The sequence below is a fragment of the Oryza sativa genome, chromosome 3, assembly GCF_034140825.1.
Source record: "Oryza sativa Japonica Group chromosome 3, ASM3414082v1".
NCBI classification, from domain to species: Eukaryota; Viridiplantae; Streptophyta; class Magnoliopsida; order Poales; family Poaceae; genus Oryza; species Oryza sativa.
In genome coordinates, this window is record NC_089037.1 from 6,336,447 (window position 1) to 6,358,739 (window position 22,293).

At 42.1% G+C, this 22,293-nt stretch overlaps 3 protein-coding genes across 7 annotated transcripts; 2 read left to right on the forward strand and 1 right to left on the reverse strand.

Annotated features, from left to right (window-relative positions):
* Nucleotides 1-1,796: 1,796 nt before the first annotated feature.
* On the forward strand, nt 1,797-6,279 carry LOC9270711 (uncharacterized). Of its 2 annotated transcripts, none has more exons than XM_015776457.3 (7): nt 1,797-2,076; nt 3,542-3,703; nt 3,807-3,873; nt 3,959-4,024; nt 4,094-4,212; nt 5,011-5,084; nt 5,254-6,279. In XM_015776457.3, exons 1-7 carry the CDS (start codon nt 1,934-1,936, stop codon nt 5,985-5,987), a joined length of 1,365 nt encoding a protein of 454 aa, XP_015631943.1. In that variant the 5' UTR covers nt 1,797-1,933; the 3' UTR covers nt 5,988-6,279. The 2 variants fall into 2 exon arrangements, with proteins under 2 accessions (XP_015631943.1, XP_015631944.1); XM_015776458.3 differs by having other exon boundaries at nt 5,266-6,279.
* A 240-nt stretch (nt 6,280-6,519) lies between these two features.
* LOC4332089 (large ribosomal subunit protein uL15c) lies at nt 6,520-10,723 on the forward strand. Of its 4 annotated transcripts, XM_026023968.2 has the most exons (5): nt 6,520-6,996; nt 7,163-7,314; nt 8,301-8,536; nt 10,290-10,312; nt 10,426-10,723. In XM_026023968.2, the coding sequence occupies exons 1-3, from the start codon at nt 6,579-6,581 to the stop codon at nt 8,520-8,522; spliced, it is 792 nt and encodes a 263-aa protein (XP_025879753.1). In that variant the 5' UTR covers nt 6,520-6,578; the 3' UTR covers nt 8,523-8,536; nt 10,290-10,312; nt 10,426-10,723. The 4 variants fall into 4 exon arrangements, with proteins under 4 accessions (XP_025879753.1, XP_015631946.1, XP_015631947.1 ...); XM_015776460.3 differs by lacking the exon at nt 10,290-10,312; XM_015776461.3 differs by lacking the exons at nt 10,290-10,312; nt 10,426-10,723 and adding an exon at nt 9,279-9,498.
* A 3,191-nt stretch (nt 10,724-13,914) lies between these two features.
* On the reverse strand, nt 13,915-15,900 carry LOC4332090 (3-ketoacyl-CoA synthase 6). The gene is made up of 2 exons (XM_015777496.3): nt 15,013-15,900; nt 13,915-14,919 (listed from the first exon to the last, which is right to left on the reverse strand). Exons 1-2 carry the CDS (start codon nt 15,721-15,723, stop codon nt 14,146-14,148), a joined length of 1,485 nt encoding a protein of 494 aa, XP_015632982.1. The 5' UTR covers nt 15,724-15,900; the 3' UTR covers nt 13,915-14,145.
* Nucleotides 15,901-22,293: the final 6,393 nt, after the last annotated feature.

Below are 22,293 nucleotides of genomic sequence, written 5' to 3' on the forward strand. Positions count from 1 at the left end.
CTATTCATATAATTTTTACATTTTCAAACTCAATAACTTGAGAGTTATTCATGATTTATATTCCTAAAGTTTGACTTAAACATTGTCCTAAACAACTTATTTTACGAGTACGGAGGGAGTATACCAATAGATGGATCAGTCTTGGATGAGCTGCCTCCAAATTTTACCTTACAGTTACTAGGAAACTGCAACCCAACTTGCTCACACTCTGCCTTATAGCATAGATAATAGTGAGCTATAAATTAATTATAAACTTACGTGGATGAGAGAGGTAGCAAGAAAAAAAATGAAGGGTGTTACTCTTGTGCAAGAACTAGCTCAATACGTGCTCCAAGACAAATACAATAAATGCATAAGTGAGATAAAAGAGAGAGGACAACAAAAATTGAAGGAACCTTATAGCTAATCTATTATATATGTTGTCTTTAAAGTATGATAATAGCTGATAGTGAGCTCTAATATTAAATTTGCTCTTAAGACGTGAGGATATGAATGGAATCCAGGTGCTTAATAGCCTTACAATATCCAGTCACATATTGGACTCCTGCAACCATGAGCCTAATATAACTAGTGATCTTTAGAAATATCTTAGCTCGGATTGAAATCCATTTACATCCATGCCCTGATATGTTACACCTATAATTTGGTCATAGTACGCCACACCAATTTGCAGTTAGACAACAAACTTCTCAGTGAGGCATCGGTTATCTTCAAGCACCAATCCATTCTTAGGCTATTTAGGCTACTACAACAGCAAGAGCCAATGTTTCTATGGACTCTAGTCACTCTACACTAACATCAACATTTGCCAATGACGAGAGTCTCTAGGTTATGGGAAAAGTTAGCCAGTGGATAGACTTATCACCTTACTCTGTTATAATCCAGCGGTTTTAATGAAACCAATAACGCTGAAAAGATCTCAACGTATTTTACCTGGTCGTCATCGCTAATCCACATTTTTTTATCCATATTAACATCGAGCCATTGCAATCTTCATGCCTCCAAACCACGACACTATTCACTATCATCGAGTCGCTGCATTTGAGACTAGTCTTTGTCCTTTATCATGTCAAACTTGATCATGGCCTCCTAACCTTCTATTTTCTTTGCCATCACACCAAAGTCATTATAGTTAGCTTACTAGATCCATGTGTCATGTGGTGCCATGCAGACCACCACACACCTACACTAACATCGCTAAGTTATTACTATAATAGTCTTCTTCATCACTTTGATCGATCGTAAGGACGATTCCTAAACTGCCAGTGCTATATACTATTCATAGTGTTTATATCCTCTACATCACCTATGATTTATATTAGACATAACTCTCTCAATACACATCAATAATTTAATGGGCTAATTTAATGTAATTTATTTCTCACAAGGTTTAGATGTAATCCATATATTTTTCATCTTTCCTTGTTAACTCATATGACAAAAAAATCCCCACATTCTATATGAAAATACTCATTCCATTTCAATTTACTTGCCGTTCTTGTATTTATCTATTTTTCCATAATAATCATCTTTTTACAATTTATAGAGATGTGTTTTCTTCCCTACTATTTTTAAATATAGTTATATTAATGCTATTATCTGTTACAATTAATTGTACTACTTATTTTGAAAAAACAAGATATAATTAATAATGGTAATAAAATTATAGTTCATTAATATTTTTTCGTATACAATGTAATAAAACAACGACGACGACAAGTAATTCGAAACGGAGAGAGTACATAGGTGCAGCCAGCAAGGGCTTAATGAGCACCACCACCCAACCCAGCCAAAATGGCCAACGAGTCCATCCTCGTCCTCCTCCACCTCCGCCTACAGAACCCTGACCGGGGTCTTCCCCAAAACCCTCGCCGAGTCGCCGGGCTCCGCCGCCGTCCCCATCGCGAACTACTCGCAGGCTACTCCTCCGGCCATGAGGGGCTCGGATCCGGACCGGGGCGGAGGCGAGCCGGACATCTCCAAGCTCTTCTGCCACTACAACGCCCTCTACTTCCACGACTCCCTCGGCACCTGCGCCGTCTCCTGGGCCACCGACGAGGATCCACTCCCCAATCGGTAAAGCGTCGCCACTCCGAATTCTCGCCGTTCTCGGTGTTATATGGGGGGGGGGGGGGGTCCGGTTTACTGAATACTGCGGATTTAGGTCTTGTGTGGATGTTGAGTTGTGTGCGGTGGTTGCAAGATTGCTCCGTTCATGTCCTGCCACTAAGCATGCGTATCTTAGTAGATTCAGTGCAGTATGATGGCTTTATAGGGGGAACAGCACACGAGAACAATCCTGTTCTGTAGGGGTTCTGATTCGGACATTCGGTATATGTTGGTTCACCCCGCATCAAATCCACTCATTCATCCACCAGTGGATCAATGCCAAAAGGAAGTGCTTAACCCATATATCCCTTGTTCGTTAGAACTAGAACATCAATCCCCTAAAAATGAATTAGGGCATCAAAGGGGATTATCCATATTCGGGTATTTTGATCTAAACGTTCAGCCAGAACATAGGTGATCCATATTATTCTACACGATTATGCCTTGTCATTATCTGCAGTTCTATCTGTTAACCTCTAAATCTTTGCGTCGTTCTCTTGTTCATTGACCGTAAAAACTACACTCTTTGAGAGTATGGATCAATGCCTAGGTCTAAACCATGAAAAAGTGGAAAGATTTAATGTATGCTTTTGGCATGCTTTCTAGAAAGAAATGGGAAAATAGTGTAAAAACATTTACTTTTGGGAAGGAGTGAACAAATTTATCTAGACAGTAGAATGAAAAAGTCGCTTGAACTCTTAGACTGATTACATAGACATCTCTGCTCCAGTTGTTTTGAACTTCGAAGACACTGGTATCATATCTATGGGCCTATTCATTCTGTTCATTTTGTTGCCACGTTCTACCATTGCTATTCTACCAAAATTGGTAGTTCTGAAAGTTTCCCATTCCCACTCATAATGACACAACCAAAATTTGGAAAGAAATCTAACAAAACACATCCAAGTATCCAACGCTACCAAAACTTGCCACTTCCTACCCTGCCAAATTTTGGTAAGGTTGTTTTTGGCACCAAAGTGAACAAGCCCTATATACTTCCCAAATATGTTTGATTTGCAAATCTATTGGTGAATGTGCATAGCATTTTGAATGGAACACAGTGACTGATGTATTGCTATGCACAATTATGAAGTATGTCAGCCACATTTATGGCACTGTCATGTGCATATTTTTCTAGCAAGCATGTTCAACAAGATTCGTGAGTTGTCTGTCATAGTGTCATTTAGCTCATAATCGTCAACTATAATTGACTGGAAATGATGCTGACCATCCGACCCTTCCATATTTTCATCTTAACACTATCTTTTTCACATAAACTCTGTACTATTGGATAACTTTGTGAGTTATTGCCTATAATTGTTTTCTTCTATAGTTATTCTCTGAAATAAGAAACTTTCATCAAAGACCATAGTACCTGCTATTACCAGTATGATTGTTTTGAAACTTTCCATTTTTAATCATTTTGATGCAGTGAAGTAGGTGGCTGTGAATATTATCCTGGTGGTGGTGGCTGTATTATACTTCTTTCCAGATCCTTGTATGAACACCACACAGATTTGGATTTAAAGAATGCGCTGCTTCATGAAATGATTCATGCTTATATGTGCATCAAAGATAGTAATGATAACCATAGGTACTTTTTAGTACCATGACTGGCCTCTTCTTGTATTACACCTGAATTTCTGTCTACTTTTTTTTTTCTCGTTTTGACTAATTTAAAAACTGTGATCAAGCAGTGACCATGGGCCAAAATTCCAGAAACTGATGAATACAATCAATTTAAACTCTGTAGCCGATCCTCATGTAAGTTGAATTCAGGTGTCAATTTTCAATCAGCATGTGCTTAAATATTTCTTATTATCGTAACGATATTTTTAATTATATCCAGCGTCCTCTTGGTGGCTACAGCATAACTGTGTTCCATGAGATCAGAAAGAAATTTTATATACACAAAGTAAGAACCTGATCTTTAAAAGTAAATCTTATTTTCTAATTTCAGATTGGCAGCTAACAATCTCTGTAGTGTGAAAGCTGTGGAGATTTGATCAAGTCAACCAAAATCAAAGGACCATCACAGGATGACTGCATTGAGGCAATGGGTGCTAATGACTTGTGTGACAGTTTAATTTGTCACTGGCATTGGTATTAGCTATATATTTCTTTGCATTTTTTTTGTTCCATGCATGCCTTATTGGTATATCTCTAAAGGTGTGTTCGGAATCCCCAGTTCCCAACTCATCCATCTCGTTTTCCGTGCGCACGCTTTTCAAACTGTAAACAGTGCGTTTTTTACAAAAAGTTTCTATACGAAAGTTGCTTTAAAAAATCATATTGATCCATTTTTTAAAAAAAGATTAGCTAATACTTAATTAATCATGCGCTAATGAACCGCTCCGTTTTCCGTGCGGAGGGGATAGGTTCCCATCCTCCATTACTGAACACAGCCTAAGAGTGCACATAAATATTCATAGAAATATAAGCTAGATGTACATTTTAAAGCTAACTGTGTAATTTCCAAAATGTGTAATTTATTACTCTCTGCCTTGTTAGTGTATCCTTGCAATGTGGGAGGTAGGATGTAAACCTCAGTTTGTGATGAACAAATAAATCAACTATTATTATTGTTAAATTTGACAAAGAGAGATGTTAAACTAAGAAGGTAATGATGGGTGTCTGCTTCAATATCTAACATTTTCTTTGTGTTGTCCTGTCACTTTGGCAATTGCATAATCTAAAAAGTGGTAAATGATCTGACATAAATTTTTCTTTATTGGAGGTGAAATCGACATGTCCAGCAGCCAAACAAGATTAGTAATACCTGAACAACTATCATGCTCTTTCTCCTCCTTGGGGTCCTGGGATGCAACTTACTCTAAATTTAGTGTCATTGAGTTCATGGATGGAGTCATGATTTGGCTTTCTGTATTAATATATATATAGGCACAAGAAGCGGTGCACTGGTAGCTATCACAGAGTTCAAGGATCATCATCAGGTTGTGTAGAGGGTTCAAAAGGTAACATTTGGCTTAAAAAGGAGGTTCCAGTTATGATAACATTTTAAGACCATAAAACAGTCTATTTTGTTGAAATGCCTTGAGATGACTCTTTACTGCAGATATACATTTTAAACTCTTAGTATGCCTACTCATACAAATTGATGATACTGCTAATTTTTGTTGGTAGCTTTATCTGTAGAAGCACCTGATTGCAAAGTTGAAGAATCAGCCCCTGGAAGTTGGCACAATGCGCATGCATCAATTAAGGGTGGAAAAGGCAATAAGCATGAACTGGAAGAAACCTCTGCTGGGTTTCCTCCTGATGACTCTATTGGTATTTCTGGAATGGAGTCCTCTTCAAGAGACACAGCTAATAAGAAAATCAAATTGTCAAAGGATATTGGTTTGGACCGTCTAACCGCCACAACTGTTCAGGAAGCACCGAAGCGTCCAAGAACAACCTCACTAAAGAAGAATCAAGAGTGCAGCAGACAGAAGAAAAGAAAAATAAGCAAGTGGGATGGTTCCTACTCTGTAATCATTGAATGGTTGAATTACTATTCTGTGGATGAGTCAGATGAAGATGAGGTGCCTTTGATAAATAAAAGAACCGAAAGAAGAAAGCGGCAGAAGTTACTGAAACTTGTTCTTGCTAGGGAATCCAATAGTGGCAGTGAAGGTGCTAGTTCTACATCTTTTGTAGAAAATGGCAGAAATTCTAGCAGTGCTGGCTCTTACCCCCTAAGCCAGGGGGACAATGACAAATCTGAAAATGTGCAAGCTAATCGAGTTGATGTAAGTTCATTGCCAGATCATCCTGTAAGTAGTCATGTAGCAGCAGAGGATCAAGCTGGCCAAGCTGCATCGTCACCATTGAACTCACCAACTAGAGGTATCGTTGTTGACATTTCAGATGGTTGATGGCCAGAGTTCCATTAGTTTCTTTCAGCTGAGGCCTGGACGTACAATTATCCAGACTACAGTTGTAACACTTACTTTTAATTCCTTGCACCTGTCTACTGCTAGACATGCAACGGGACGATCCTGTGAAGCATGTGTCTTGTACATGTCTTCGTTTCTTCCTTTCTCATTTCACCTTTTCTTTTCTTAGCATAGATCAGTTCAGTATACTTAACTCTGTCAGGTTGTGTGACCCATCAGTTTCTCTCCGTACTAGTCTCTTGAAGAACAGCAAAGATCAGGTTTTCTCTTTGGTTGATTGTGTGTGGAAGATCAATCCAAATATGTTCATTTCTTAAGAAGATAAATTCAGTTCTATTCTATTCATAAACTTTTGTAAACCTTCTAAAATCCTTTAATAAACAAGAAGCAAAGTGAGTAATACGAAACCATTCACAAAATAGAGGGAAAAGAGGCCCAAATTCCCAAGGGTTAATTGGATTCATGGCCCATTTATCCAACCGTCTTATCTCCCTCGTGTCCTTCCCCAATTATCCCCTTCTATCCACCCACACCAGCAAGCCGCTCAGGCGCGCTCTCCGCTCCACCGCCATGGCGTCCATCACCCTCCTCTCCCTCGCTCCCGCGGCCACATTGCTCCACCTCCCGGCCTCCACTTCGCTCTCCACCTCCTTCGTCGCCGCTCCAGGCCCCATCTCCGGCCGCCGGTCCGTCGTCCTCCGCGCCCGCCCGCGCCGCTGCGTCACGGTCGTGTGCAGCGCCGCGGCGGCCGAGGCCGCGGAGGCGGAGCCCGCGGAGAAGTTCCGGCTCGACAACCTGGGCCCGCAGAAGGGGTCGCGGCGGCGGCCGAAGCGGAAGGGGCGCGGTATCGCGGCGGGGCAGGGCGCGAGCTGCGGGTTCGGCATGCGTGGACAGAAGTCGCGCTCGGGGCCAGGCGTCCGGCGCGGGTTCGAGGGAGGGCAGATGCCGCTCTACCGCCGCATCCCCAAGCTGCGCGGCATTGCTGGAGGTGAGTCTCTTCGAGCTTCCCGCTTCCCCTCCTCGCCCTCAATCGAAGCCTCACACATTCAAATGCACTGGAAATTGAGTGGGAACACGCTAGCACCTTCCATTTGGAATGCAGAAATGCTGGGATTGAGAAGTGACCCGTTGCAAGTTCTACCTTGCGATTGCAGGAATGCATATTGGCTTGCCGAAGTATGTGCCGTTCAATTTGAGAGACTTGGCGCGTGGCGGGTTCAAGGATGGTGACGAGATATCATTGGAATCCTTGAAATCGAGGGGTTTGATTAATCCGTCTGGCAGGGAGAGAAAGCTTCCTCTGAAGGTACACTATACGACGATTATCCTTCTTTTTTTTAAGTCGGTTCTGTAGATGACCATGTTTTACTGAAAACTGAAATATGAATGCCTTGCATTTGATCTTTGCCAGTGAATTCATCAAGTTCACCAGCAGTCTTGGGTAATCCTTTAGTTGTTGATGTTGTGGATTGAATGGCTGGCCTTTTTTTTTCTTGTAGTTCTCAAATGTTGCTGTGTTGGTCTGTCCTTAGCAGCAATTACCAAGTTGAGTATTCGAAGTCTCAAAGTTGTGTGTCGGGATCAATTTTCTTAGCTCGTGTTGGACAAACACGGTATGATTTGACGAGTGTTTCTATTGGCTACTCAAGGATCTAGAACGTATGAGTTATGATGAACCCACACATGGTGTAGGCCTGCATATGAGCATATCTGTCAGGCATAAACATGAAGTGGTATCAAGATCCCAACAAAACCATGTGCTCTTACATGTACCACTGCATGTCTGCATCACTCCCAACATACCCAAAATATTTACTGTTTGTCTCCACTCTTAGTTGGCGGATTGCTGGAGTAGATGCATTAGTGTGCTACTGGGTTGCCCCTTATAGTGGGTAGTGGTGTGGCGCTTGATCACTGATGTGACAAAGACTTCTCCAAGGGTGGAACTTAATGCACCTTGAATAGCATAATTGTTCAACTTTTATTGTTCTTTCTGGTCCTATTTCATTTGATTGATTTTTTCTATACTCTAGGCTCCTAGCTATGTGGTACATATAAGGTAAAACCCACAGGGCTAAAACAGGTATCAAGACCTAAGTCATAATGTGGGGAGCTATCAACTTTATCCTTATGATAGGCTTTTTCCTTCTTGACATCTGATTCTGATGTTCAGCAGATGGCGTTCCTTTCATCTTTGTTTGAGTACAATGATACTGCAATGTTGCTGTTGTTATTGTATCTTTTATCATGCGGGTAGTATTAGTATGCTAACTTTTGAAAACCTATCTGTAGATTTTAGGAGATGGTGATGTATCAGTCAAGTTGAATATCAAGGCTGGGGCATTCTCTGCTTCAGCCAAGGAGAAGCTCGAGGCAGCTGGTTGTACTTTAAGTCTGGTACCAAAGCGGAAGAAATGGCTACCACAATCTTATCTGAAGAACCAAGCTCGTGCAGAAGAATACTTTAGCAAGAAAAATGGTGGTGCTGGTGAATCTGATGAAGCATCTGCATAGAATTCATATACACTGTACTTCTCCTTTACCCTTTTCTTTAACATATACTTATTTCTCTTACCTTGTTCCAAAAGTTCCACGTTCAACGAATTTTGAATCCGTGCGATATGCAAGCATTTTTTTTTGTGTGTTTCCTGTTTAAATGGAGAAAATTCCTTCTATACCCCTGAAAGTTTAGCCAATCCCTTCTACGCCTCCGAGTTTTGTCCACTCCTTTGTATGCCCCTGAATTTTGGTTTTGATCCCTTTCATACCCATACCGTTAGTTGAATGTTTAATTCTAATGAAAAGGACCTTTTTGCCCTTAGACATGAAGGAAATCTAAAAATTGTAGACTAGCTATATTGTTGGAAGTGTATAATTTTGTTATATAAGACTATCATATTCATGACTTTATTGTACAAGGTATTATTCATGGCAAAGTTTATTTTTACCTAATGACATAAAAACTAATATTTATTTACCTACTAAAAGAGTATATGTAGCATTTGTTTATGGTAGTTCAACATATTTTCTCCTGTTGTATATATTATATAGGAATGCTTTCCAAAACTATGTTTATCATTTAAAAAAATGCTACATGTACTTTTTAAATATATATTAAATTTTTTATGTACATAAAACTTATGAATATGATAATCACACAACAAATTTTATACTTCCAACAATATAGTTTACAAATTTCTACATATTCCTCACATATTGAAGGGTAAAACTGACTTTTATATACCTATTAAACGGTCAATTAACGGCAAGGGTATGGAAGAGATCCAAATCAAAATTCAGAGGTATACAAGGGAGTGAAGGAAATTCATGGGCATAGAAGGGATCGGCTAAAATTTCAGGGGTATGGAAGGAATTTTCTCTCTTTTAAATGTGATGTATGTCAAATGTCAGTATGCATACCCCCCAACACACACCCTCACCCTCTTGTGATCTTGCACTTATACTTCAAGTTGCCTATAGTATTGTTGTCCATGTTGTGTTATAGTTTGGTGACAGTCTTTCTAAACAAAAACAATGATGGTTCATCTAGGAGCTAAACTCTGTTTCGCTTATTTGATCCTGCCTTTTTCAAAAGAAGGTAGTTATCATTTCAGTGTCTTAATTGATGCCCATATGTGATAATGTGAACTTGTGGGCTTCTTAATTGTCCATGTATACATTTCGTGATTTCCTGGGAAAGTGGACAGCTGGACACACATGGGGGCATGCACACTTAATTGCTGCACTGTTCATCTAGTGACAAGAATGGGCAAATGTTATATAGGGTTGCAAGTCATTCTATGTGTGCTTAACAATTGATTTTGAACACAAATTTCAACAGAACTCATCCATGAATATTGCTTGTTTGAAGAAGTTATATAAGGACACTGCTATATCTACTGTCACATAAATTACAAGTAGTTTCTTGTTTGACTTAATACAATAAGGACAGCACATCCCTCCTCAAAGGCTCAAACTGACTACAGTTATATCATCATTTTGAACTTCATGTTCATGTTCTCTCATTTTTTATTCAGGGATTTAAATCGCCACTTACTGCTGCTTGTTTCTTTAGGAGTTAGTTCAAAGGGTGACATAACTCACCTTTTACTGCAGCTTGAAATTCTTTTTCCTCTCTCTTTGATTCATTCTTGCACCCTCTTGCTCCCTGTGGACGTTGATGCTTCTTTTGTTTGATTTGCTTCTTGTTTCAATCGTTTACATAATCTCAATTATACCTCATACTTGTTATTTTCCTGTTGTTTTTCGACATTTCTTTAGGAAAAGAAGTCTTGACTATTTAGGTAAATTCTATTCCATCTTTGACTGTGAAGGTGTTAATTTGTTGAGATGTTTCCCATTTGATCAAAAACAATTATTTATGGCCTTTTGATGATAAAATTTATTTGTATTTTAGATTAACACGCAAATCATCGCCCTCATTCGGGCCCTAGGTCCACGCAGCATCGGGAGAATGACTGGCAAATAAGGGTTTGGGTAAATTTCCAGTGGCATAGAAGAAAATTTACCCTTCATTTCAGTGTGCAGTGCAGATTTGCTATGAACTGCGTACCAAGATCTTGACTAGTTGTGCTTGCATTGCATGTTCATATCAGCAATTTAATACTACCTCCGTTTTATAATATTTCATATTATAAGACTTTTTAGCATTGTCCATGTTCATATGGATGCTAATGAATCTAGACAAGCCACTAGCCTATTATTGCAATGTAGTTGTCCTTAACTACGATTGCAAGCATTAGAAAACTTATATTTCCTTCCAAATTGATCCAAGGTACTCTTCGTTTCAAAATATAGCGAACTTGGACTGAATGCGACACATCCTAGGGCCTGTTCACTTTGATGCCCAAAAGTTGCCAAAATTTTGGCATATATAGTTATCAAAATTTGGCAGCAAACTAAATATAGTCACTTTTTTGGCAACTTTACCAAAATTTGGTAAGATTGAAAATGGCATCAAAGTGAACAGGCCCCTAGTATAATAAATTTGGGACGGAAGGAGTAAGCTAGATAAAAATGAAGTCATTTATTTATTGTTGCATATTTAATCATAAATAGAGATATCACCATGGAATTAGATTGGTGTATACGTATGCTTCGTGCTACTGATCCGAAGACTCCCCTGCCAAGGGATCGGATCTCTTGCTCATGGATTATGCGTGTGAGTAGACAGATGATCTATGATCACCACTGTGCCATGTCGGGCAAGATTTGTGGCGCGAAGTTAGCATCAAGTTGGAATACATTCAAGAACTCTGTTCTGGATGAATTTGGACATAGCAGAATGCTAAATGGCGACAGGCTGTTATTAGAGGGCGATGTGCTTTTCATGTTGTTTCGGGGGAACTGAAGACACTAGTACTGTAGCACATACATCTGACTTGTTGCTTCTGCCTCTCGAACTGATCCAGCAATGCGTGTAATAATAATCCAGCAGTATCAGTAATTAGTAAGCGTATAAGGATGGTATTAGTGTTGATCGGGATATTGTAGAAGGATGGATGTATTATAGTGTTGATCGGGATACTTAGAACTACGAGTGATAGCTTCGTGCTACGCTGTTCTATAGTCAATGTGGCACAGGAGAAACGCTAGTATGGCCTATCAGAGCACTATCAGCTGCCGCCATCAAGCAAAGCTGAGGCCGGGCTGTCCAGGTTGCTTCAGGGCTTTGGGAGCTTTCGATTGCTTTCCACTCCCCTCCATCTCCATGGCGCACAACAGCGACGCCCCGTGAATGCACGACGATGCATCGTGCAACGCAATCGCGTCGCCATAACTCCCCGCTCCCTTTCACGCCAGCCTAACAACCAGACCCCATCGTCCCGGTGTGGCATGGCAAGGCATCGCAAGTCGCAAGCCAAACCCCGCCCGCAAGCCGAGAGGGAAGGAGACCAAACCCCCCCCCCCCCCCCCCACACACACACACACACACACCCTCATTTCCTCGGCCCAACCAACACCCACCCCCGGTCCGTCGCCAGCCAAACGCATTTAACGCCTCCCAACCGCGCCACGCGCGCCTGCGGGTGCCCGACCACCCAATCCCCGCTGCTTCTCCCCGCGTCCAACGCCACGCGACGCGCGACGCCAAGTTGCCACGACCCAGCGAGGTGAGGAGTGCGCGGGGGAGCAAAACCCAGCGCAGCCGCGCTGCGGCCACCGGCAACGCCGCGCCGCGACCACGCAACCGGGGAAAAAAGCCCATCTTGTCACCTTCCTCGGCCATTAACTGCGATCCCTCCAGCTAGCCACCACAGCTTAGCTCGCGCCAGCCTCGCGTCCACACGCCCACCCACCCACCCACCCGGCGCTGAGCTGCGCCTCGTCCGCATTTACTAGCATCCGATCGGTCTGATGCCCGTGTGAGGTCGTGACCGTGATGACCCAGCCACGCAACGCACGCAGCCGTCGAGTACCTGGATCGAACGGCCGGCTTTCATCCTCACCGGGGAGTCGACCGTCGCCATAAATGTAAAAGCGATTAACGTCCTCCACACCGGAGCATGATTGATGTTTTGAGGCGGAACGGAAACTGAGGAAGAAAGCCGTCTTCTCTATTCAAGGAAGAGCCTGTCCCGGAAAACATGTCGGCACGGCGACTGCATTTATTTACGTGTTACAGCCGTATAAACAGAGGGATATTGGAAATTCGACAAAGGGTAAGAAAGGGATAATCAGACAATTTTGGATTATTGTACATCTAGGGGCAAGGGCATGTTTGGCTTTCAGCTCCTCCGAAGTGAAGCGGGCTAGACCGCTTAAGCGCTCCCACCGAGACTGTATTGGGTTTAGTATTGGGTTTAGGCTACTCCACAATTTTATTTCAAACCTAACTATTAGAGTTAAATTTAAAAGTTGGAGTTATTCTCAGCTAGTCCTCTAATTGTCAACCATAGCAGATCGGGCATGTAAGTAAACCCACGTCGTTGTCAGAATTTATAACAGAAATGGAATTCTAGCTTAAGAGAGGAATAAAACGTGAGCTAATGAGCACAACTCACTTCAACCAGTAATTAGATGGATCATGTCTGACCGGTTGCATGAAGTGCGAGTCGATTTTAATCTAGTAAGATGAACTCAACTTCAGTTAGTAATTAGATGGATCATGAGTTCGGTTCGAGCTAAAACTCCCAACGACGGATCATGAGTAGCTCGTGCCCTCTCCTTCAGATTTTTTTGTACAATCTCCTAACATATTCCATTTCTTATCACCAAAAGTTTTAAGACCGGAACCACTGATTTTTCAGGAACAAAGAAGGACTGAAATATCTCAGTATAATACTACCTCTGTCCTAAAATAAGTGTAGCCATGGATATCCGTACCCAATATTTGACCGTCCGTTTTATTTGAAAAATTTATGAAAAAATTGAAAATATTTAGTCACACGTAAAGTACTATTCATGTTTTATCATCTAATAGCAATAAAATTACTAATCATAAAAATTTTCAAATAAGACGAACGGTCAAACGTTGAACGTGAATAATGCAAAACTGCATTTATTTTGAGACGGAGGGAGTACGCAGTTGTAATCAGGTAGTCATCTCAGTAATAAATTACGCATGTCTGTATTTGGAAGAGTAATGTAGTAATACTGTACTAGGGTTTTCGCAAATCAAAAGAGATTAATTGGTGTGCAGTGTAGGCCTACCAGTCTACCAGAGACTATGCGTGTATCCCTTTCGCCAGTAACGATACGGATTGCAACTGGAGCCTATGAGATTCGATCACGCCCCTCAATTCCCCAATCCCTCTCCCTCTTCATGGATCCTGACACGAACAATCGAACAACCACGGCCACGCTAAATTGGAAAATTAAAAAAATATATAATAATTAATCTCCTGTGAATGATCATTCCTTATGTGACACATCAGACAAAGTATATCGATTTAATCCGTGTTTATAGCGAAAAAAATAAAAATAAAAGGAAGACAAGAAAAAAAATTAAGAAGCGAGGGAGGGGAAAGGAGGAAAGAAGAAAACACCACAAATTAAGAAGCTCCAAAGTTTGAGGACGCACGCTTCGCGGGTGACGTACAGGTGTAGGGGAGGTAATGCGGCGGCGGCGCGACGGCCGCCGGCGAGGGCGAGGCTGAGGCTACCATGGATTCGATCACAGCTTGACGACCTCCGGGATGTCGACGGGGTAGCGGTGGATGCAGTCGTCCCACGGCCCGTCGGCGGGCGTCTTGACTGTGCGGAGGCACTTCCAGACGGCGCTGTTGCACTTGAATCCGCTGCCGAAGCCGATCTGCCAGACGCGGTCGCCGCGGCGCATGCGCCCCTTGGCCTCGATGTAGGCGAGCTCGTACCAGAGCGAGCTGCTCGACGTGTTGCCGAACCGGTGCAGCGTCATGCGGGACGCCTCCACGTGCTGCGCGGACAGGTCCAGGTTCTTCTGCAGCTCGTCGATCACGGCGCGTCCCCCGGCGTGGATGCAGAAGTGCTCGAACGCCAGCTTGAAGTCCGGGATGTACGGCTTCCACTTCTTGTTGATGAGCTTGCGGCCGACGAGGCGGAAGAAGAAGAGCAGCTGCTCCGACATGGGCAGCACCAGCGGGCCGATGGTGGTGATGTTCGACTTGAGCGCGTCGCCGGCGATGGCCATCAGCTCCTTGGACAGCGAGATCCCCGAGTGCCCCTGCTCGTCCTCCTCCTCGTACACGCACCGGTACGCGCGGTCGTCGGCGCCCTTGTGCGTGCGGACCACGTGCATCAGCCTGTACTTGGCCCTCCTCGCCTCCCTCCTCCTGTTCGACAGCAGGATCGCCGCCGCGCCCATCCGGAACAGGCAGTTGGGCAGCATCATGTCCCGCCGGGTTCCCCAGTAGAAGTTTGGTGTGATGATCTCCGTCGACACCACCAGCGCGTTCGAGTTGGGATGCACCTGCGCGTGTCCGTCCATGTCGCTCGTTAATGGCTCACCTGATTAGTTAGTTAGCTAAACAGTAGTAACATCAAAGAGCTGGCTAGTACTTACCTGGAGCATGTCGCGGGCGAGGTCGAGGGAGATGAGGCCGGCGCTGCAGCCCATGCCGGACAGGTTGAAGCTGCGGATGTTGCTGCGGAGCTTGTACTTGTTGATGATCATGGCGGAGAGCGACGGTGTCGGGGAGAAGAGACTGCAGTTGACGACGAGGATGTCGATGTCCTTGGGCTTGAGTCCGGTGCGGCGGACGAGGTCGTCGATGGCGGAGAAGATTACGAGCTGGGCCTCGGCGCGCGACGCCTCCATGGACGGGTTAGGCGGGATGTAGTGGTTGGCCGGCGGGAGGCAGGTCTCCTCCCCGAGCCCCGACCGCTCGAGGATCCTGGTCTGGAACCGCACGCTCTTCTCGTCGTCGGTGATGAGGCGCGTGTGCTCCATGAACGTGGCGAACGGCACCCGGCAGCTGGGCGGCGGCTTGTAGCAGGAGTAGTCGACGAGGTACACCGGCCTTGGCCGCGACATGAAGTACACCGTGCCGACGAACACGACGAGGAACACCGAGCAGAGGATGTGGACGAGGTCGAGCTGCAGCGACCGCCACAGCGACAGCAGCTCACCGGGCCCCATCCGCGCCAGCTCCAGCGCCGTCGCCGCCATCACCGGCACCAGCAGCAGCGTCAGGAAGTGGTTCACCAGATACTGGTACCCCAGCTTCACGTACTTCAGCTTCACCGACCCGGAGTACCCCGCCGCCCCCGGCATGATCGATGCTCTCACTACTTCCCCGCGCGCCGCCGCGCACCGCACCAACGCTCGCACGCCGCGTCCTACGTACGACTTTAGTTTCTTCTTTTTTTTGAGCGGTGCAGCGTGCACAATTTGTAGGTGCGATGCGGTGCGGAGGCGGATGGGTTTGCAGTGGTGTGTTGGTGATGGTGTGTCCGGTGCCCGGTTGGGGGGTCTAATATAGGGGACGCGCGCACGGTGGCGGAGACGAGACGAGATGACGAGGAGTAATTGATAAATCTGGGGCGGATGGGGTAGTTTAAAGAGGCCGGTCTACCGCCACCAACCGGAAGCGTTGGGCTGCTCTTATTAGATTTCTGCATCATGGGGGGGACACAAGGTTTTCTCCCTTGTTTTTTGTTTATACAAGTGCAACTCGTAGTGACGGTTAACGGCTTAACCCCGGTGTCAATTTGGATATGTCATATGAGTATATGATTGCTAAGGAGTATCATACTCCTCCTATAGCTCCTGGACTCTGGAGAGGACCATTTTTCAGTGACAACCTTGTTCTGCGGGCATTATCGGAGGAAAATAATAGAGTTCGTAATTAAGTGGAGTAATACACAAGCAATGTGCACAGGTACTGTACTGCTCGCATCTGGATCCAGGTGAGTACGTTCAGAGTTTAGTCATGCATGATACACTGAACATAATTCTCTTATGTTGCTAGTAGCTGCTGTCTGTCCCATCTAAATTTGCATCTGATTTTTGAGCACCGAATGATGTAACAAGCCAATAACAATAAGTAGTACTATTATCAGTAGTTAATCACCAAGTGTCCAAATCATAACCGAGTTAGTTCAACTGTTAAGACCCTTGAGGTCTTGACCCGTCGAAAAAACTCTTGCTACTCTATTCGTCAACACCTGATTTGAGTCCAAATCAGGTCCTCTCCTATCGCCGAGTGAACTTATCTCTGAAGATAGGTTTCAAAAACTTATCTCTGAAGATTGGTCCTGTTTTCTTTTTTACTCACTTCCTTTTGAGATGTATGCAATGGTAGATCAGATGAGAGGGTAACTTTCCCTGCGGAAGTACGGCAATACAGATAATGGCTGGGACTGAATTGGGCTCCCTTGCATCTGCACCGTATAGGGTTGTGTGTTTCGCAATGGCATCAGGTTCAGGACTGCATGTGCAAATTACTCTGTTGGTACCCTCTGCTTGTACAATTTAAAGCACTGTTGTTGCAGGTTGGGTACCCATCATTAAACTACGAGATGAACACTCATGTCCAAGTCTTGCAAATTCACATGTAATCTTGTAAGAACTGAACAGTTTTACTTCGAAATAGTACTCTTTAAATGTTGACTCTGATTCGATCGGATCGACTTCGTCAGTGTGCATTACAAGCTCTGTTTGGACAAATTCTGACCCTGTTAAGCAGCTCTAGCTGGATACTACTTCTATACTAGTACTTTTTTTTTTGAAAGATCAATAGTAGATGGTACTCCTATTAGGCTATTACCATTACTCTTTGGATGGCCACATCTAAGTGCCTGATCTGGTAATGCTATACTCCTAGTATCCTTGAATCCTGATAAGGGTAGTACAGTACGGAGTATACTCGTATTTTTGTTACGAGACTCCACTTCATAAATTCATATACTACAGTAGTAATAGCTCAGACAAGTTCAGGCAGAGCAGTGATAGCTGATGACAGAATACTCCCTCCGTTCCATAAAAACGAATCTAGAACCGGATATAACATATTTTAGTATGATGTATATCCAGATTCATAGTATTAGGATGTGTCACATCCGATAGTAGGTTGGTTTTTTATAGAACGGAGGAGGGAGTAGCTATATAGGTGCAGACAGCTTCTGAGCTTGTAAGAAAGAGTTAATTGCGTATGCAGTGATCTGCGTAGCAATAGTGCAACTGTACAATTGGTGAAAATCTCCCTAAAAAATGGCTAAATATATGGCCTCCTATTGTCCCGGAGCCAATGACAGTGTGGTCCTTTGGCTGCAGCCCTGGCAGCAGCATTAACGTAGTAGTGAGTGTCCAGTGCGCAGTGATCCAATCAAAATTCGAGACAGGATCCTCCGGGAAGCATCAAGCATCTTCGCGTACGAGTCGTGAGACGATCTGTCCATGCCTCTGAAGAAACGGAAAACCACGGATTGTTCTTCTTCCCCTCGCGCTGATACGAGTGAAAGTGCAGCCGAAGCAGCTGTCGTAGTGGCCGCGTGAAATGCTGAAGTTGACGGGTCTGAATATGTGATCGGTCTGGAGGACGAATGGACGATGGGCCGACATGGGATGGAGTTGGGGGTTGGGAGAAAGCGTGGCGAAACGCGCTGTGTTTGCTCGTCATCGATCGACCAGAGGAAGGGCAGAGACTCACATTAATAAAGCTTAGCTGCAACCATACATCCGCCGCAGGTGTGCAAGGGCAATCCTGTTCGGTTCACGTCTCTCTTGCCCTTGTTTCGCACGAGCGAATTCCGTCTCTTCGTTTTGGACCTGTCCCTCATGTACTACGACGAACGGCACTTAGGGGATCGACATCTTCGTGGGACAGGATTGTAAACTTACAAGTATTATTCTACCTGTTCCCTTCATACTACACATTAAATGTGATCATCTGCTTATTTAAAATTGATCATGACCTGTCCATCGCGCCAAACTGCCAATCTGTATTAGGTTTGACAGAGGCCATTACCTGCAAAGAAAAACGCTTGCCTAAGTTAATGCTCTAACTGTACGTGAGTACATCCTGCCTAGCGAGTGGTTCTGATTGCTGGGTCCTTTACTCCTGAAAAGTCAGTTTAACTATAATCAGTTGCAGAGATAATCTTTTTTATTTTCATAAACAAGTATTTTCTCTGTTTATGTTTTTATCAATAAAATCGAACCTCTCAGACTCAATTCTTTGAAGCTCGGAGGAAACTACGGATCGGACGTCCGATTCCTCTAAAAAATCGGAGGGTCAAATATTGTAGTTGACCAACAAGTGAAACATTAAGTTATGTATGGTGAAATAAAAAAAATCAGCAACTGAAATATTTAAAAATTTTATGAAACATGGTGATGATACTTGTTGAAACATGTTACTATTATGTATTAAACAACGAGTGTTAACGGATTGAAACATATGTTTTTCTTTCGTCAAAATATAGTCATGCGATATCTTGTTATAAAGATTTAATTACAACGAATACAACTGTGTGATCGGATCGTAGATTGGATAAGTAGTTTAAGAAAAAATTTATTTTGAAGATTATTAAAATGCATATATGCATGGATAGAAGGGAGAGAGAGAGGAGAGAGAGAGAGTAGTGGCAGGTGGTTTCGTGAATTTTATGAAACACATTGAATATATACATTGAAACATATCAATATCACGTATGAAACATTCAGCTTTAACGGTTTGAAACACATGATTTTATTTTATTAGAATATAATTATATGATATCTTCATGTAAAGATTTAATTACAACTAATAAAATAGTATGATCGGATCGTAGATTGGATAAGTAGTTTAGGAGAAAAACAATATTTAAAAAGAGAAAAAAAAGAAAAAGAAACTAGCTTGTAGCGAGAATGCTCGCCCCGGGTGACCGGCGGGGGGTGGAGCAGATCGGGCGCTCCCCATTTTCGATGTACTTAGTGAAACAATTCCGATATACTTGGTGGAACATCGTGCAATATTTAAAAATAATTCAATAATAAGCTAAAAAAATTTTGTCCGAATATATCCATGTGTGGCCTTGTTTTGAAGATTTAATTGCAACGAATTTAATGGTACAATCAGATAATGATTTGGATAAATAATTTAAGAGAAAAATTAGTTTAAAGCGGGTTTGCACGCATGCGTGGCACTGACGTCGTGCTGACATCAGCGCCTGATTTTTGCACGCATTGATCGGGATCGACGCCCGATCGGTAGTTCCCTCCAGTTTACAGTATACTTGCATGCATGAATCGGGCACCCTATTGTGAGCATTCTCCTCGAAGGTTACGTCTCAAACATTTCTATTTCACTACATGATATTTTTATGTTAGGATGTATGTCGCATATCGAATTTTGAGCAGTGTCTTTAATTAATATGTAAACTTATTGAGACGGCAGCCGTGTCAAGTACGATACATACCCTTCTAATAGGTCCTACAAGAGCTCAAAAACATTACAAGCTTTTAGTGTCCATGTTTGACTTATGGGTAAAATGCCCATACTTATTTGAATATACAAATGTTATTGTATGTTATTAATTTGATGGATTCAAACAAATATATATTAGACTTAGACTATTGCATAATATCAATGACTAATTTGTAAATCTTGTAAAAGTATTGATGATGGACTAACAGCAGAACCACCACCACCACCACTATCGTTTTTTTTCAGTAGTATAGATTGATGCTCAAAGCATCTATACACTTCGAGTGCCATCACAAAGCCCATATTTGTTTGCACTTTTAGCACATTATACATACGTACAGCGTTTCTCTAAAAAAAATTCCACGTTTTGCTATCGATGGACGATCTGTTCTCCAAAATATCATCAACATGAATCCTACAAAATACCATGTTACAAGCATTTTTCATTTTTTTTATCACCATTAGGTTTATATCTATAGACCTTCATTAGTTATTTAAACAGAGGCCATTTTTCCCTAAAAAGACCTTCGATACACCCATTTCTACAGTTTTTTTTGGGGGGACATTTCTATATAATTTGCATGTGAGAATATGCAAACAATTTTGCTATTAAATTATTTATGAGATTTAAGGGTAGTTTGGGTATTTAGCATGATGACAATCAAATTATAGGGACAAAATGGTCTTCTTGAAGACGTGATGGAGGTTTATGAATGAAGACTTAACGGCGGTGGGAAAAAAAAGAGAGAAATTGCTTACATTATGGCATGTTGTAGATGTCCAGTTTGTCGATATCAATTCATAGAACCAGTTGCTTATCAAGTAAAATGTAGAATTTCTCAAGAATATATAAGTTGCATGCTCGTTATACTATTTTTTTCAGCGTTTTGGCTGGGCTGAACACTAATGCAAAACGAGTCAGATCATTTGCTCATGATTAATTAAGAACTAACTATTATAATTAATAAACAAATTTGTTTGACTATTTTTTTAAAAAAACTTTTATATAAAAAGGTTTTAGACGAAACACGCTATCCAGTAGTTTAGAAAACACACTCATAATAAACGAGAAAATAGCCCATAACGCACCCTTATTTGCACTTTCCACCATGTCAATTGCATCATGGCTTCACTTTATACCAGTGTGGGCATATCAATTTCAGTTTACTATACTACAGTACATCATACACCAGTGAGTAGGAGTATGTCATAAGGCTTCACTTTCTCCAGATTACGTCCTGAAATCTGAGTCATAAAAGACGAGAATAACTCATGAGACTCCTTGAATTTCATTCACGTACTGTACGTTTTAGGAGGTCCATGACATGTACTATTACAAAGATAAAGTTGAGAAGTGAATAATGAACAGGGCAAGAAACGGAAAGTTGACTATGACGTTACGCATTAACTTGATGCTTATCATATATCCTATATATCTATAAAATTTATCGCCACTAAATATAGTTAATGCTAATTTTCTTTTCTCTCATGAAGCCATATCACTTTAATTGTTTTTAGTCTTTGGATGATTAATCAAGGGTGTAAAGTACATCTCTTCACATCACCTTAACTATTTTTAGCCTTTGGATGATTTATCAAGGGTGTAAATTGCATCTCTTCCCTCTAAAAGACACCATATATACAATCCAATCATTTATAACATTTAGATAATTTATAAAGGTATGCATGAAAAAAATATTATAGTAGATAAGAAAGAAAATTTTAGAACTCATATCTTCTATATTATCACACAATTCTACCGCAGCAACCATCTACTCCTAGCATATATAAGACAGAGGCCGTGTTTAGTTCACCCCGAACTAACCTAAACTTCCAACTTTCTATCACATCACATCACATCCAAAACTTTTCTACACACATAAACTTCTAACTTTTTTTCCAAACTTCTAACTTTCCTCAAACTTCCAACTTTTGTCACTCCACATAACCTAAAAGAAACAAATGCGTAGCTCTGCTGAACAGACAACCTCACTCGTCACAAGTTTGTGCACCTTTTGGTTTTGCATACAAATTAAGCAACAAAAGCAATCCAGTTTGCAGAAAAATATAGTAATATTTTTAATACAAAATAAATATATTATTAAAATATATTCAATGTCATATTTAATTAAACCAATTTGGTGTTGTAGATTTTGTTAAATTTATTTATAAACTTAATAAAACATAAATAAGTTTGGTTAGAAAGAAAAATCAAAACAACTTATAATATAAAAATATAAAACGAAGGGAGTATTAACCTATTATATGTGCAAGTTGGATCGCAGTTGGGCGTTGGTAAGGTTGGTTGTTTCCTGCCGTCGTTGCAAGGACGGTAAGGTGGTCTGAACTCTGAACTTCGACATCACCCAGAATCTTCAGTTTCGCGGTGCATATCACAATCGTACATGACATCGAGAGATACACGGATTCACGAA